This window comes from Meles meles, chromosome 6, assembly GCF_922984935.1.
Source record: "Meles meles chromosome 6, mMelMel3.1 paternal haplotype, whole genome shotgun sequence".
NCBI lineage: Eukaryota > Metazoa > Chordata > Mammalia > Carnivora > Mustelidae > Meles > Meles meles.
This window is the reverse complement of record NC_060071.1, coordinates 98,069,261-98,088,120: the sequence shown is the minus strand read 5'-3', so window position 1 is coordinate 98,088,120 and position 18,860 is coordinate 98,069,261. Positions and strand designations below refer to the sequence as shown.

At 35.7% G+C, this 18,860-nt stretch overlaps 1 protein-coding gene across 6 annotated transcripts in view; it reads right to left on the bottom strand.

Moving 5' to 3' along the window:
- FANCM (FA complementation group M) overlaps positions 1-18,860 on the bottom strand; it is a 62,692-nt gene that overhangs the window by 42,352 nt on the left and 1,480 nt on the right. For 3 of the 6 annotated variants that reach the window (XM_046007704.1, XM_046007703.1, XM_046007707.1), the window contains exons 3-9: positions 16,259-16,336; positions 14,606-14,764; positions 8,925-9,056; positions 6,918-7,050; positions 6,100-6,225; positions 4,952-5,032; positions 1,808-2,010 (exon numbers count right to left, since the gene is read on the bottom strand). In XM_046007704.1, coding sequence (XP_045863660.1) covers positions 1,808-2,010; positions 4,952-5,032; positions 6,100-6,225; positions 6,918-7,050; positions 8,925-9,056; positions 14,606-14,764; positions 16,259-16,336 — 912 coding nt within the window. The remainder of the gene's footprint in view (positions 1-1,807; positions 2,011-4,951; positions 5,033-6,099; positions 6,226-6,917; positions 7,051-8,924; positions 9,057-14,605; positions 14,765-16,258; positions 16,337-18,860) is intronic. The other 3 variants (XM_046007706.1, XM_046007708.1, XM_046007709.1) reach the window with 2 other exon arrangements.

Sequence of the window (18,860 nt, the reverse complement as noted above, 5' to 3'; positions counted from 1 at the left end):
CCTACTTCCTCCCTGACTTCATCTCCTTTTTCTAAGTAAGTGAATAATTTAAGTACAACTATTTCCACAAAAGCTTATTTTAGAATAAAACGCCTCCAAGGAAAGCAATTATTGCAGGAATAATAAAAAGGGTTGTTACTCTGGCCTACATAAAAATATTATTGATATAAGTGAGGAAAGGACAAAGTCAATATAAAATCAATAAGGTTTCTTACGGTACCTGACAAACTCAGGAAATAATGATTTTAGGTAATATCAAAACTGGCCTGAGATTAGGTTGAGTACTATTAGTATCTCAAAATGCTTAACATCCAGACAAAAATCCACTTCATTTTTCATTTAAATATAAATGTTAGAAGTAGTAATAATAACCTGCTAGATATCCAAACCTTTTAAAATACATATAATCAGGTTTGAGATGGGTAAAGGTATTCTTTTTCAGACCTAGGAAGACCTCTTAGACTGTCCTCACCAGATACAGTCAGCTTAAACAGACTCTTCTAAGTGCAATGAGGACTGGTATAAAAGACACTTAAAGAATAGGATTCTTCTTACTAATGTTTACAAAATGAAGATCTGTCAAAAGTAATTAGATATTAAAGACACACCTAATTGTCAGTGACTATTCAAATGTAGACTACAGCTAACTTTCAAAAACTTGTATACAGTTTTTAAAAACTCAAGTCTAAAATTTCCACACACACAAAAAAATACAGCCCTTAGAAAACTTAAGACTCTTATTCAGAGCATAAATGAATAATTTTTTTTTTTTTTTTTTTTTAAGAGAGAAAGCACAAGGGGTTGAGGGGAGTGGGCACAGTGGTAGAGGGAAAGAGACACTCCATCCCCAGCACAAAACCTGACATAGGGCTCAATCTCATGACTCTGAGACCATAACCTTAACCAAAATCAAGAGTCAGAAGCTTAACTGACAGAGCCACCCCGGCACAACTGGCCATATTTTTACATGTTTCCTTCTTTCTTTCTTTTTTTTTTTTTCTTTTTTTGCTCCACACCCAGCGTGGTGCCCAATGCAGAGCTTGAACTCAGGACCCTGAAATTGATACCTGAAGTGAGATCAAGAATCAGACACTTAACCAACGGAGCCACTCAGGCAGCCCATCAATGACATTTTTAAATTCAGATTTTTAAATAATAGAAAAAAGAAATAAGTTCATTATTTCTTTAGGATATATAACAAACATGACTTAAAAAAAGTAAACAGGGCACCTGGGTGGCTCAGTGGGTTGAGCCACTGCCTTCAGCTCAGGTCATGATCTCAGGGTCCTGGGATTGAGCCCCACATCGGGCTCTCTGCTCAGCGGGGACCCTGCTTCCCTTCCTCTCTCTGCCTGCCTCTCTGCCTACTTGTGATCTCTCTCTCTCTGTCAAATAAATAAATGAAATCTTTAAAAAAAAAAAAAAGTAAACATTTACTGAAGGCTCTACAGTATGATTTCATTTAATGCTCACAACAACTGCAAGAACTATATTTACAGATAAGGAAAACAAGAGGCACAAGAAATAAAGGAACTTTTAAGTGGTATGGCCAGGATTCCAATCTAAGTAGTACGATTTCAGAGCCATTCTGCTTAACCACTGTACATTACCTTACTTGAAAAAAAGTCTCAAAACCACAAAAAAGCACTCTTTGATCTTTCAAAATATGCCTATATTTATTTTTATGTCTACTATAAAATTATTTTTAAGAAGTAGCTGATTGACCAATGAGTTAAAACAAAAGAGGCATATGTACAAAGCTAAAATCAATTTCATTTTAGTTTTCATCATCTCCAAAAGTAATTACCTCCAGTTGCTCCTTCTGGGTAAATCCCTTCATGCTTTTCCCTGAGGCATGGCCAACGAAAGTCATCACTCTAATAACTGGCTGATGCTGTAAAAGCATTTCTGCAATTTCTTGAACACTATCTCGAAATGAAGAGAAGATCATAACCCTGGTCTCATCACATTTCTTTTCAGAGGTGTTTTGAGCTATAGAACAAAAAAATACTTTAATTACAACTTTTTTTTAAAGCATATACCCAAGAATTATGTCAAGACAACCCTGAAACTTACACAAATCAATTTGTTTCAAAAAAAGTAATTTCAGATATCTTAAACCTTTGCTGGTTTTCCTCCTAATAATTTTAATACTCTTAGCTTCCTATGTCTCATTGGCTGTCATAATAAAATCCTAAACAAATCAAATAAAAATTACCTGAGTCTTTTTTTTTAAATTTATTTATTTGACAGAGAGAGAGAGATCACAAGTAGGCAGAGACGCAGGCAAAGAGAGCGGGGAAGCAGGCCTCCCGCGGAGCAGAGAGCCTGATGCAGGACTCGATCCCAGGACCCTGAGATCATGACCTGAGCTGAAGGCAGAGGCTTAACCCACGGAGCCATCCAGGTGCCCCACCTGAGTCATTTTTAACCAGTCCAATTCATGCATGATGCCAGTTATTCTCCTTTACTTTCTAAGTCAGAATCCCAGAACTGTAGTGCTCCCACTGATATCATAAATATTTCCTTTTTTTTTTTTTGTCCACTAAAAGCATTCTCTCAATCCAGGCCATGGGATTCTGCCCCTGAACCTATGATATTTTCAAATTCTCCAAGGATAACTGTAGAATATCTCCTATAGTCAATCACAAAGCTGATCTCAAGGTCTCTGTGCTTGGGAGGCAGCAGAAAACACAAGTAAGAACATGATCTTTGAAGGTGGGCCACTTAACTCTGGGTGATGTGTAACCATGACAGCTAATCCAGTTAAGCTTTAATTTCTTCATATCTAAAATGAATGGAATATAAAGTATACGGACTTGCCCATAGCAATTGGTTAATAATTGCACACACCAATTGCACATAGCAATTGGTTAATAACTGAAAGTTGTATGGGTTTTTTTGTATGTTTTCTTTTTAAGCTTTCCTATGATATCTATTAATTAATCTTTATGTGCATGCCAGGGACTGTACTAAGCATTTTATATATTAACTCATTTAGTCTTCATAACAACCCTACAAATTAAATGATTTAATATATGTAAAGCTGATTCACAATACCTAAGGAAAGAGCAAGAGCTGTTGCAAAAATTATTCTAGATAAACCTACTTTGAATTATCAAGCCTCTGCATCTGACCAACTCCTGACCAACTGCTACTTTCAATGCAAACCTTATCACCTTCAACTGGCTACAGCCTGCCTTTCTACCTCCACTCTACTAAAGGTCCTCTACCAAAGTCTCAATAACTTCCATATTGCCAAATCGATGATCACTTTTTAGTTCATTTTACCACATGTCTCAGCAGCATCTAACCCAGTCCACTCCTTCCTACTGAAATAGTCTTTTTCCTAATCTTCTCTGCCATTCACTTATCCATCTTTCTTAACCTCTTTGGTGGATTTTTCTCTTCTTTTTTTTTTTTTTTTAGATTTTATTTTTAAGTAACCCCTACACCCAACGTGGCACTTAAACTCACAACCCCAAGACCAAGAGTCACATGCCCAACCAATTAAGCCAGCCAGGTACCCCTCCTCTAAACTGTAAATGTTGGTATTCTTCAGGACTACATTCTGGATCCTCTCATCTCTAAACTGTATTCCTGGTAATGTGATCATAACCATTCCTGAAACTTCAAATGTTATCTTTATGCTGTGATTTCAAAATTTATTCATATATATGTGAAGAGATTAAAAATAGCCTGGGGACACCTGGGTGGCTCAGCCAGTTAAGCGGCTGCATTTCACTCAGGTCATGATACTAAGGTCCTGGGATCAATTCCCACATCAGGCTTCTTTCTCAGCAGGGAGCCTGCTTCTCCTGCCTGTCACTCCCCCTGCTTGTGCTCAATTTCTCAATCTCTCTCTCTCTCCGATTTAAAAAGAAAAAAAGCAAAAAAAAGCCAAGACCATTCTTCTGAGATCCAGATTCACTTATTCAATGCTTACACATCTCCACCTAGATCTATCAAAAGCATCTAAATCTGTTTGCTCTTTCTTCTGTATGCTGTTCTTAATTTTTTCTTGGTTCATGTAATTATTCAAAACACACACACACACTCATAGGTTTCTTTTTTTTCCCTTCATATCCTATGTCTAATCTATCAGCAAATACTGTTGGCTCCAAATTCAAAATATATCTAGAATCTATGATCACTTAGCACCTCCACTACTACTTTGTTGGTACAAGCTACCATTAACTGTTATTTTCTTAAACTATGACTATAGTCTCCTAAGTGGCTAATGCTGACACTTGGCAAAAGCTACCAGAGTGATCTTTTAAAAATATAAGTCAGATAACATCACTCTACTGCTCTAAATGTCCCTATAATGATTTCACAAAGCATAAACATGTATAGAATAAAAACCAAAGTCTTGACTTGGCCTTGGCCTATAAGCCATATATGATCTGGTCCCTAGTTACCTCTTCAATCTTCGCCTAAACTAATTTTACCCTCATTATACTACTCCAGTGGCATTGTTTACTGATCCTTAATCATATCAAACACCCCATTGCCTCAGGGACTTTGAACCTTCTATTCTCTCTGCCTGGTATGATAAACTAAAAATCCACAAGGCTTGCTCCCTCACTTCCATCAAGTAACAGCTCAAACATCACCCTAGAGACAGGCTTTCCCTAATCCCCTATAAAAAACAGCACTCTTCCATGAGTATCTCCTTACCCATTTTACTTTTCCCCACCATTATATTATATATTGCTTTAGTGTCTGCTTGCCTTCTCTTTTCCCAGACTTAGTTTTCTTTTTCATAGACTACTTTATTCTTAGCTTTTTGACCATTTCCCTTGTCCCCTCTCCTAAAATTTATTAAAGCTTTTTTTTTTTTTCTAGGTTTATTATCTGGAGTAATTAAAAGCCCATCTTCTCCATAAAGTGTGACCACAAAGCTCTTTCAGTAGCTTTGTCTTGCCTTGAAGCTACAAACATGACTTACCATTCCATGACTTGAAGTGTTCAACTACAACTTCTTCTAATTTCTTTAACTTTGGATGACTATAAAAAAATTTTTTATCTCCTACAACAAAAACAAAACCACCACAAAATTGTTATATATTTTCCATTCAATTACATTAATGTATTTTAATTATCCTTTTCAAAATAGATTTGTTGGGGGCACCTGGGGGGCTCAGTGGATTAAGCCTTTGCCTTCAGCTCAGGTCATGATCTCAGGGTTTTGGGATTAAGCCCTGCATCGGGCTCTCTGCTTAGCAGGGAGCCTGCTTCCCCCCTCTCCCTCTGTCTGCCTCTCTGCCTACTTGTGATCTCTCTCTCTGTCAAATAAATAAACAAAATCTTTAAAAAAAAAATGGATTTGTTGGGATGCCTGGATGGCTCAGTTAGTTAAGCATCTGCCTTCGGCTCAGATCATGATCTCAGGGTCCTGGGAACAAGGACTGGGTGGCTCTCTGCTCAGTAGGGAGTCTGCTTCTCCCCCAACTCACGCTTTTGCTCTTTTTTTCTCAAATAAATAAAATCTTCAAAATAGAGTTAGCTTTTTTCCTATTCATTTAAGTAGCATCTGTGTAGCACATAAGCCCTACCATAAAATAAACTTTGAATTTTTCTTTAGAGACTTACCTATTTACTTATTTTAGGGGTAGAAAGAGAGAGAGTAAGGGAGAGAATCTCTAGCAGATTCTCCACTGAGTATAAAGCCCAGCGTGGGGCTCAATCCTACAATCCTGAGATCATGACCTAAACAGAAATCAAGAACCAGATGCTCAACTGACTAAGCCACCAAGCGCCCCTGAATTTTTATTATAATTTCATTCTGAAAGAGAATCCAAATGAAATCAGCAGCAAAGTAGAAGGGAAGAGTATGTATTTAGTTAAGTTATAAATTGGTTTTTGGTAGTTCTGAGAATTTTCACTAATAGTACCAACTACTATCAACATCTGGTATATAAAGTTTACAAACTTGGAATATATATTTATCGTAACTTAAAGAATAAAATCTTTAAGCATTTAACAGCCCTGTTGCTATAGAAAGAAGTAATGATAGATACATGGCTCAATGGAGCAAAATTTCAAAATCAATCTGAAAAAGAGAAATAATATAAAATTTTAAAAGAAAAACCACACCTTTTTGGATAGTAGAAAAGCCATTTGCTGAAGTACCACGTGTATGTGCAAACATGCACTCTAGATGATTATAGAGTTTCATGAAGTCCTCATTTCGGCCAAGTTCATTTTTTGTCCGAGTCATTCCTTCAGAAATTAGGATAAGATTTTCCAAAGTAATAAATATAATAGCAAAATTAATCAAAATTATTTATTAAAAATAAATCATAACTTTAGCAATAAATACAAACTTTTCTAATTCAAACATGAAAGCCAGCAATTATTTCCAGCTCCACATTCACATCTGTATTAATGAGTTGCTTGCTTTTTACCACCAATTTAGCAAAAACAAAAAGACATAATCATTTTTTACATAACTACTTAACAGCTTTTTGTTGTTTTTGTAATTCTTCTGTTTGTTTTTGTTTTTTTACATAATCTCTAGGCCGAAAGGAGAGCTCAAATTCATGATCCCGAGATCAAGAGCTACATACTACTGACTAAGTCAGCCAGGCACCCTTATTTTATTCCTTGTTAAAATAAAGCATCTTGGGGAGCCTGGGTGGCTCAGTGGGTTAATCCCTCTGCCTTTGGCTCGGGTCATGATCCCAGGGTCCTGGGATCAAGCCCCGCATCGGGCTCTCTGCTCGGCAGGGAGCCTGCTTCCCCCTCTCTCTCTCTGCCTGCCTCTCTGCCTACTTGTGATCTGTCTGTCAAATAAATAAAATCTTAAAAAAAAAAAAAAATAAAGCATCTTTAAGTAACCCAAACTGTTCAACACATATTTAACCAAAATAATAATATGTCATTACTCCTTTAAATAATTTCATATAATTTACCTTTAGTTCCATCCATAATTCCACAAAGGAAGAAATATAACGATCTCAATCCCATTTGCTGCAATAATTCATAACCATGATATAAACTAATACAAATAGCAAACTCTCCCTCAATTATGCCTTGTTGTATTCCCTAGGAAAAAAAAATCACATATCGAATTTAACCAGAGGAAGAACTAAAGATACATGTTCTGTGTGAAACTTACCACTTTATTGAAGGTCCACCTACTGAATGTCGTAGGACATAGTGCCAGAGTATTTTCCATATAAAATTTGTCCCTCTTTAATTTTATTTTTTCTTTAATTCAATACAAAATTTATATTTTAAAGAGAATAAGTGATGGAGAGAAATACTTGTCTTATGTTTTTCTCTTTCTAGGTAAATTATTAGCAGTATATATAGATTCCTTTTTTCTTTTAAAACTATTTAACAAGTACCTACTACATATCAAGCACAGAGATAGATATTTGGGATACAATGGAAAATAAGTCACATAATGGCCCATGCTCAGAAATGTTACTGGCACCAGAACAAAATTTAATTAGACAGTTTAATGCTAACATTTAACATCGATAACATTTGACACTGTCCTAGGACCAGACACTGTTCTAAGCACATTACTTACACAAATTCGCTTAATCCCAATACCTGGGAGGTAGGTTATATGGTTTTGCCCATTTTATACATGAGAAAGCTGTAAAGCCAGTAATTGAACCCATGAAATCTGGCTCAGGGTCCTTGTGCTTTTAACCACTACTCTCAAGGAAAAGTGAAATACATAGTCCTTTTTTTTTTAGATTTTATTTACTTATCTAACAGAGAGAGACACAGTGAGAGAGGGAACACAAGCAGGGGCAGAGGAAGAGGGAGAAGCAGGCTTCCTGCGAAGCAGGGAGCTAGATGCAGGGCTGGATCTCAGGACCCTGGGATCATGACCTGAGCAAAAGGTAGACACTTAACAACTGAGTCACCCAGGTGCCCCTACGTATTCCTTTTATGAGAGCATACAGGAAGAATAATTATATGATAGGATAATTTTTAAAAGAGACCACTGAGAATAAGTTTTAATTATTTTCCTTTATTAAGGATAAAGACTATATTATTCTCTACCTTACATCTTTAGTAGCATTTAATTTCAGTAATAGTCACTTTAAATGTCTGCAGGGTAGTGATAAATGCCCTAAAATGGCACCGCAATTACCTAAACCACCTCTCTGCAAAATACAAACTCTCATCAGTAAGATCAAGTTCAGAAGGTTTAGATTTACTACCTAAAATTTCAATGAACCTTTAATGACTAGCAGAAATTAAAACACTTTATTAAAGTTTAGTATAATATACTGTAATTTTACAGAAAAGGTTCCCTTAGTGGTTCCCTAGATACTACAAGAAAATGTCTACATTTCTCAGTGTAACATTTAAAGCTACTCTTATGTGCTTACAACCCAGATTAACTATCATATCTGACTTTCTTAATCTTTTACCTTAGCTACATTGGCTTGTTCACTGACTCCTTCATACCTTCATTCAATTGCCTCTGTTCTTTTGCAAATGCATTATCTCTCAGTTCAAAGAATGACTCAGTGCTTTTTTGCTTGTGAGCATCTCTTCTGACTTTGGACCTACCTTGATGGGTTTGTTCCTATCCGTCTATTGTTTTTTCCTAGGAAGATTGGAAATAAGAAGCTTACTATGATGCTTCCTCCAGCCTCTAGTATCAAGAGTTAAGACCAGTTATAAAAGTTAGTTATATTCTACCCCCTCACGGCACTAACAGATATGAACTAAAATACCAAGTCTTTATTAAAAGTTAGAAGATAAAATTATCTTAATTCAAAGCATTAAAGCACATTTTTGCTAGACTTTTTCATGCTTTTTATAAACTATATAAATCATATCTGAATTCTTGATGAGCTAATATATATCAAAATAATCATTATTTACATTTTATCTTGGGTCTAAACAAAAACTTAATCTCTCTTCAAAATTAATTTAAATATACCTACCACAATATTTGGAGATGGGTTTTTCCTAAATTGGTCTCTTGCCAAAATTATCTGATATTTTGTTAGATTGGGGATATCCCTTCTCACCAAAACATTCTTCTGAATTAAAGAACAGGCAAATGCCTCCAAAACCTGCAAATTTCAGTGAAATTTAGTTTAAGCTTAAAGTCTTTTTTCAAATACATTTTCTCACATATTAAAGTAGAAGTTACATATTGAGTAAAGTTTGTCTTAAAATAATTTTTTTTAAAGATTTTATTTAACAGAGAGAGACTGCAAGAGAGAGGCAACACAAGCAGGGGAAGTGGGAGAGGGAGAAGCAGCCTTTCCACTGAGCAGAGAACCTGATGCAGGGTTCGATCCCAGCACCCCGGGATTATGACCCAAGCCAAAGGCAGACGCCTAACGACTGAGCCACCAGGTGCCACTTAAAATAAATTTTTAAGTAAACACACAAAATAAAAACAAAACTTAAAAGTACTTAACATTTATCCCCAGATTATATCTATATGAAGTGTCAGCACAAGCAACTATTGGATCCAACTATAATTCAAGAACATATGTGCTTATCTGTGTATTTCTTAATTCTCCTCCCTTTCTAACCCACACATGCTGTAATCTAAGCACAATGAATAAAGGGCCTTTGATTTCTCAATGCTGCATCTTCAATATGAAGAACAAAGTCTAGCATATAGGTAAATATTTGTAGTCTTGCTGATTAAATCAAAATGTCTTGAGTACATTCAATTTGATTTGTTGATTCATTCTTTCAAGAAATATTTATTAAGCATCTAGTATATGTCAAGCATTTTTCCAAAGGCTAGAAATTTGTAGCTGAGACAAATGAAGTTGCTACTTTCATAAAGTTTATATCCAATGAAGGGAAGCAAAGAATAATGAGTGAATAAAGAGAGCTTCTATTACAATAAATGCATTTAAGAACCCAAAACACAGTAATACTATAGAGTTTTGGAGGGAAATGGAGTCACTATTAAGTAAGGTAAACAAAGATGGTCTCTCTAGAGAGGTAATATTTGAGTAGACGTCTGAATGATGACAAGTTCTGAGGACAGAGCATATCAGGCATAGGAAAGAGCAGACAAAAAGTCCTAATGCAGGATGAACTTGATGGCACAGTGAAAGAAAATAGAGACCTAGGGATGAAGACCTAGTACAGCAATGTGTAATTAACAGTTTAAATTTTTGCCTAATTCTATTTCCTAAAATAGGGCTTTTTTGTAGTTTTATTTTTCATCCCTTCCAGTTTTGCTGATCATCTACAGAACCATCCAAAAGCATCAATAAAATGAAATACCTATCATATTTGTTTATACAAATTATAATTTTTATATCCTTATAAATGGAATGATTTTAATCATGACAAAATATACTAGTATTAAGGAGATGATTTTTATATCAAAATAAAAAGCTTCTGGAGATGCCTGGTTGGCTCAGTCCTCAGAAGAGCATGTCACTCTTTTTTTTTTTTTGAAGATTTTATTTATTTGACAGGGAGAGACAACAAGAGAGGGAACACAAGCAGGGGGAGTGGAGGACGGAGAAGCAGGCTTCCCACTGATCAGGGAGCCCGATGCGGGGGTTGATCCCGGGACCCTGGGAATATGACCTGAGCCAAAGGCAGACACTTAACGACTGAATCACCCAGATGCCCCAGAAGAGCATGTGACTCTTGATCTTGGGGTCATGAGTTCAAGCTCCAAGTTGGGCGAAGAGTTTACTTAAAATAATTATATAAATAAAATAACTTTTTTTTAAAAAAGATTTTATTTATTTGGCAGGCAGAGACCACAAGTAGGCAGAGAGGCAGGCAGAGAGAGAGAGGAGGAAGCAGGCTCCCTGCTGAGAATACAGCCCGATGCAGGGCTCAATCCCAGGACCCAGGGATCATGACCTGAGCTGAAGGCAGAGGCTTTAACCCACCTAGGTGCCCCAATAAAATAAATTTTAAAAGAAAGCACTGCATTACAACGAAAACCATCAACAAAATGAAAAGCCAACCTACTGAATTAGAGAAGATATCTGCAAACAATATATCTGATAAGGGGTTAAAATCCAAAATATATAAAGAGCTTATAAAATTCAACACCAAAAAGAGATCTGATTTAAAAAATGAGCAGAGGGGTGCCTGGGTGGCTCCGTCAGTTAAGCAGCTGCCTTTGGCTCAGGTCATGATCCCAGGATCTTGGAATGGAACTTCATGTTGGGTTCAATACTCAGCAGGGAGTCAGCTTCTCCCTCTCCATCTGTCCCTCCCCTAACTTGTGCACATGATCTCTCTCTAATAAATAAATAAAACCTTTTTAAAAAAATAAATAAAAAACGAGCAGAGGGCCCGAATAGACATTTTTCCAAATATTTATTCAGATGGCCAACAGAGAAGAAAAGATGCTCAATATCACTCATCATCAGTATCAGGGAAATGCAAATCAAAACCACAATGAGATATCACCTCACACCTGTCAGAATGGCTAAAATCGAAAAGATGAGAAATAACAAGTGTTGGTGAGAATGTGGAGAAAAAGAACCCTTATATGGTGTTGCTGGGAATGTAAATTGTCAAAGCAACTGTGGAAAACAGCATGTAGTTTCCTCAAAAAATTAAAAGCAGAACTAATATATGACCCAATAATTCCACTGCTATGTATTTACCCAAAAATGAAAACACTAGTTTTAAAAGATATATGCACCCTTATGTTTATTGCATTATTTACAAGAGCCAAGATGTAGAAGCAACCCAAGTGTCCATCAGTAGACAAATTGATAAGGAAAGCGTGGTGTGTATATATAGATAGATATACACAATGGAAGATTGCAGTTAAATAAAGGGACAAAATGATGCCATTCGTGACAACATGGATAGACCTAGAGGTTATTATAAGTGAAATTAGTGAGACAGAGAAAAGACAAATACCATAGGATTTTATTCATATGTGGAATCTAAAAAAAAAAACCCAATGAATAAGCAAGAAAACAAAAAGCAGAATCAGACCTATAAATACAGAGACAAAGTAATGGTTGCCAGAGGGGAGGAGGTTGAGGAAATAGGTGAAGGGAAGTGGGAAATACAGGCTTCCGGTTATGGAATGAGTAAATCCCAGGAATAAAAGGTACAGCATAAGGAATATAATCAATGATATAGCAATGTTGTATGGTGACAGATGGTAGCTACACTGCGGTGAGCAGAGCATAGTATATAAACTTGTCAAATCACTATGCTTTATACCCGAAACCATTGTAACACTGTGTGCCAACTATATTTAAATTAAAAAATTGTTTTTAATATTTATTTATTTGACAGAAAGAGAGACACAAGCAGTTTGGGAAGTTGGAGAGGGAAGAGCAGGCTTCCTGCCAAGCAGGAAGTCCGATGCGGGACTCGATCCCAGGACCCTAGGATTGTGACCTAAGCCAAAGGCAGACACTTAACGACTGAGCCACCCAGGCGCCCCAGATAGAAAAAATTTTTAATCAAAAAGGAAATGATCACGGGAAATACTTTGCCATATCTTAAGAATACTTAAAATTTTGTCACAAATAATTTGAAAACAAAAATAAAGCATATTCCTATAGAACTTTTCTTTAAGAAAGACTTATTAAAGGTTAAATGATAGATGAATATTTGGGGTATCTATTCCTATATAACAAAGTACTTAAAAACATCATAAATTAAAATAACAACCATTTTATTTGCTCATGATTCTAATTCTTCAAGTAAGAATTCAAGCAGGTCACTGAGAGTTCAGGCCTAGATACTGCATTAACAACGAGCACACCAATACTGCATTAACAACAAGCACACCAAATACACAGATACTGGTTTCAAATTACCACTCTTCCATAAAAGTAACAAGGATTCCTCAGAGAAATGGTTGATTCCATGGCTGGAACACGAGAAATATCAAATGAGCACAAAATATCTTGTGAGGACAGAAAGTTAAGAAGTGTTAAAAAAAAAAAAATGCATGTCTAAAGGACACAACGAACTCTAAATGGCCAAAGTTGGAGCAATCTGAGCAACAAAACTCATACTGATATCAGTATTAGATTGTAGCGGATAGGAAAGAAAAAATCTATTAGTCTATACTGATAAAAGAATTAAATTAATAAATGAATTCTAATTGACAAACATAAAAGAATTGAGAGAAAGGAGAAACCATGATTAAGCAAACATAACAATTAACTGAAGCAGGCAATAACCATCATTGCATGCTAAAATTAGAGAGCAAAATATACTGAGAAATTGGACATTTGAGTAGTCTTAAAACTAACTTCCCATTGGAATTCTCTATAATTTTGGGGCATATTTCCTGAAAGTCTAAAACCACTGCAAAATAAAATGTTAAAAATAAAATAAAATAAAGTGTTAAAAATAAAAAAGAGGGGCGCCTGGGTGGCTCAGTGGGTTAAGTCTCTGCCTTTGGCTCAGGTCATGATTTCATGGTCCTGGGATCGAGCCCCATATTGGGCTCTCTGCTCAGCAGGGAGCCTGCTTCTCTCTCTCTCTCTAGCTGCCTGCCTCTCTGCCTGCTTGTGGTCTCTGTTTGTCAAATAAATAAATAAATAATCTTTATTTAAACAATAATAAGAAAAAAAAAAGGATTGCCAGGGCACTACAGGGACAGCTAAACTCTGTTCTTTGATGTCTGGAGCCCTGAATGGCTGAATGTTGAGTGTAATACCTCAACTGTAGCCATATGTTTACACCCTCGATTTTAGCTATCAACCGGTTCCTCCTTTCTCCTAAACACAGCTTAGCTGAGGTTCATCATGGCTTACTTGAGGTTTATCACATTCTGTGGGCAAAGTCAGTCACAGAGCCAGTCTAGGTTAGAAGGAAAAGGAAATGAGAGGAGTGTCAAAGAATTTCTAGGCATCTTTAATCTGTAACAATGAAGATATGAGAACAAGATGTTCTTCTAGCATGACGCTAATTATGAACTATAGAAAAATAGTGTGTTACCTCAAATTTTTCCCATTGAAATTGATAACTGGCCAAGCAATTTCTCAAAAACTACAATACTGACATTTGGCCCAGATAATCCTTTGTTGTTGGAGGACTACTCTTGTTCATTACAGAATGTAAACTAGCATTCTTAGCCTCTACACATTAGATTCTAGTAGCAACTCTACTCTCCACCCCCTCCAGTTATGATACCCAAAAATGTGTCAAGACATTGCCCCCCCCAAAAGACATTGCCAATGTCACCAGGAGGGGGAAACTGCCCTCAGCTGAGAATCAATGCTGTATAAGAGATCCAGGAGGAAAAATACTGAAAATATATTTTCTTACAAAGAAACTTCTGGTTAAATCTGGACTTGTGTTATAAGTGTGTTCTCTATGTGAAAATTCACTGAGCTATATACACTTGGGTTTTATACACTCCTCAATTTATATGTGTGTTTTATACTGCAATTAATAGGTGTACTTTTTTTTTAAAAGGCTGTAATTGGCTTTAGAAATGGTCCATCATTTTGTATTTCCTCTTTAACTATAGTAACTAACAATTAAAACGTGGTACTAACTCCAAAAATTTTAATTTCAAGTAATTTTTCAACATGCTAATTATATAAAATGATATAACTATATATTCTCACAGCCAAGTTCTACAAAATAAAGACATTATTTGTGAAAACCCTGAATAGTAATAAAAATGGCTTACCTGGATATATGCCTTTTGGATGGCTGCAAGTTCTTCACCAAGGGGAACAACTAGCTTTTCAACTCGCCTTTCATGAGAATATGGCAAAATATCTGGAGAATCCTCAGAACGAAGTTCTATCTGCCCAATTCGTAGGTTAGTAATAACCTGTTGAACAGCCTACACAAAATCAAGTATGATTATAACTACATTGCACATTAAATTTTTTAGCTTAGGTTACCAACAAAAATAAAATACTGGTAAAATTTGGAATTCACATCATTAAACTTCTTTTTATTTTTAACTATAAGTTACATTAGAAGTAGTACAAGAGGAAGATAAGGCTTTAAAACATCTTTCTTTCATGCAGCCCTTCCAGCCAAGAATCCAAGAAATAAGAATATTGGTAAACATCCAACAAGTTCTTCAAACATATTTTGGACTTTTCAATGGCAGTGATATACTCCTTCCACCAACATTTTATGAAGATTCAGACAAAACAGAAGTTTTGGGGTAGCAAACTAAATCCCCAGAATCACAACCCAGATTTCCTGGTTCCCTAGCAAACACCGTTTTTTTCCAGTGTTTTTTTTTTTTTTCCTTTGTGGGAAGACTAGAGAAATCTTTTAAAATACGGAAACTGGGAAAACATCACCTTAACCAAGTCGAGATTAACAGCAACTGCAGTAAAACAAATCAACATCATGTAGCCTCTGAAACCATGCACCGAGAAAGCTATTCCAGAAAGTTCTGGAATATTCTTGCCAAAAATGCATAACCTCACTCCAATCATAAGAAAACATCAGACAAACCCAAACTGAGGAATGTCTACAAATAACTGGCATTTGCTCTTAAAAGCGTCTGTGTCATGGAAAACAAGAGAAGGCTGAGAAACTATCACAGATACGAAGGACTGAAACATGATAACTAAATGCAAGTGAGATCCTGGACCAGACCTCAGAACTGAAAAGGACAGTGGTGGGAAAACTGACAAAATTCAACTGAGGTCTACAGAGTAGTTACTAGTACTGTGCCGATGTTAACTTCCTAGTTTTGATCATTTTACTATGGTTCTATGTTAACACTAGAGGAAGCTGAGCAAAGGAGAGATAAGAGACTGGAATTTTTGCAAATTTTCTGGAAGTCTTAGTTCAAAATAAAACTTAAAAAAAAAAACTGAAAACTTAAACAATTTACAAAACACATATTGGGGCACCTAGGTGGCTCAGTCAGTTAAGCGTCTGCTTTCAGTTCAGGTCATGATCTCAGGGTCCTGGAATCTAGCCCTACATAGGACTCCTCGCTTAGCAGGAAGCCTGCTCCTCCTCCCTTTGCCCCTCCCCCGCTTTGTGCTCTCACAATTTCTCTCTAATAAATAAAATCTTTAAAAATAAATGAATAAAATAAAAAACACATTATTTCAAAATTTAGTACTTTTAACAAACTACTTATGCATACTGACATCTAAAAACTACTAGTGAAAAAAATTTTTTTTCTTAATTAAAAAAATAAAAACAATGTAGAAAATCTCCAACCAAAGAAGAACAGAGGCATGTGTAAGAATTGTTATAGTCTTGATGTCAAACTAAATACTAGAATGACAAACTGATCTGGGCCCGTACAAAAGTTATTATTTTTCTTAAATGTTAAGAAATGGAAAGACATTTTACTTACCTTTATATCACTACCTGGTGTGGCACTGAGAGCCAAGATTCTAAAGTGATTTGTATATTTGACTAGTTCTCTTACAACCTTAAAAAAGAGAAAAAGTTATTTAATTTTATCTATCCAATACAAAATAACAGTGTTTCTGTTAAACAAGCTATTATATATGTTCCATTATCATTATTTCTTATTCAGAGTATTGATGGTCTAAGGGCTGGAACTATAATATATATTTTATATATATAAATATAATACATAATCATGTATAATATAATAAAATATAAAAATAGGAAAAAATACCAGTATGAAATTAGATCTAAAATGGAAAAAAAATTGTTTAAGGAAAAGACTTTAAAAATCCAACTTTCCTTTTAAATTCTTACACATTTTCTCAGTGGCACAAAAGCATCATTCTAGATGTTGCAATATGAATTCAACACCCACATCTGTATGATTAATATCAAATATTCCACCAAATTCCTATATGATCTTCACATAAGGCCCCAAAACAAGGGAAAAGGACCCTTAAGTAAACTGAATTACAGTAATAGCTCTCATCTATAGTTCTGCATTAAATATAGGAAATAGTAAAAACAGATTACCTAAAAACTGCTCTTATTTAAACCCATGTAAAGGATGAATTCAGTGAGACTAACACTGAATCTTGACCAATATCAAAAAATATTATTTATGGAATTTTTCTTTTAACATGATATAGAACGCATATTAAGATAGAACATTTTACTTACAGTCTAATTGTTCTAAGTAAAAACTGATGCAAGACAAACCCTAATACGTTACTTTTATCCAAGTGGGATTCTCAAGCATTTTGTAGAAGAGGAAATGGTGCTGTGTTTGTAACCCAGGAAGCTACATTCTTCATGGAGTTGGTGTGCCTATTGGAATCTACATCTATAACCATAAACACTCAGGGCTGTCTGGAAAATTAGTGAAATCAATGCATGCCTCTACTGTACTTCATAAAAGCATAAGCCTTATAATTAAAAAAAAAAGTAAGCTGCCTCAGTGGCTCAGTCAGTTGAGTGTCTGACTCTTGAACTCAGCTCAGGTCTTGATCTCAAGGTGGTGAGTTCAAGGCCCACACTGGACTCCACAACCAATATGAAGCCTGCCTAAAAAACAAACAAAAAAACTCAATGCTAAAAACTTTCTGAAAATAAAATAAATGAGTTAAAGTTGCTACATATAAGCTAAATCTGCAAAATAAAGTCACAGAGTTAAAATAAAAAATTTTAAATGCCACACTCAAGCAGAAACCTTAACACACTGGGTATTAATTTAACTTGGAAAGATATGAAAAGTATATACATCCATTTCTTGCCTAAAATCAAGAGACTCTTAATCTCAGGAAACAAACTGAGGGTTGCTGGGGGAGAGGAGGGGAGGGATAGGGTGGCTGGCTGGGTTGTGGGCATTGGGGAGGGTACGTGCTGTGGTGACCGCTGTGAAATGTGTAAGCCTGATGATTCACAGACCTGAACCACTGAGGCAAATAATACACTATAAGTTAATTAAAACAAAAAAAGGCAGTGAACTAACAATGAAAAAAAAATCAATTCTAAGAAAGATAACAATTCTCTGCAAGATAACACAGAGATATAATACAATAAACTTAACTTAAACTTAAGTTCCTTAATCAGGGAAACTACAGATTCACAAACTGGCAGTAAAATTCACCTCTCTGGCACTAAATAAAATCAACTCTCCTTTCTATTCTTACTCTTTCCCTGTTATCACCAGCTTATAGTTTTACCACCTACCATCTCTATGTTGATGATTTCCAAATCTGTATCTCCAACTCAGAACTCTCCATTGAGATTCACGTCTATCCTCCACTGCCCACTAGGTATCTATAGCTAGATGCCTCAAAGACACTTCAAACTCAGCAATCTAAAGCTACCTTCATTATCTTTCCACAATACCCCAAATCTTCTGTGCATCCATAAGTCTCCGTTCGTGACGAGGAGCACCAACATCCTCACAGTCTTCCAAGTCAGAAACCTGGGAAGGAGTCATCCCAAATTTCTTCTCTCCCACACTGTACATCCTGCCTTTAGCCCTCTCTCTTCTAATCTCTTTTAAATCTTTTAAGTATCACCCCAGGTAAACATTTTTAAATGAGACTACACCACCCATATCCCCTATGTCCTACAAAGAGTATTCAAACTGCTAGCCATAATAGGCAAATGCCTTCATGACCTAGACCTTAAGTTCTTCTCCAGCCAATCCCACCTCTTCACCTTTATAATTCATATTTATGTAGTACATAACTAGAAGGCATTGTTAGTATATCGCACACATTATTTCATTCAATCTTAGTAACAACTCTTGACAGTTAAGTATGATTTTACCTAGCTACCAGAGAATGACACTGCATATCTACTACCAATTCTTGAATAATTAACTTTGTTCCAAAACTCCACCCATGGCCTATTTTAGATCACTGCCTCAACCATGACTAGGCTTTCATCATCTACACCTGACACTAATGTCTTGTTTGGGATTTAAAAAAAAACAAAAAACAAAAAACCCAGGCAGCAGAGACACTGTTTGAATGAAGTATTTTCTTCACTGAAATAATGTGAGGTTT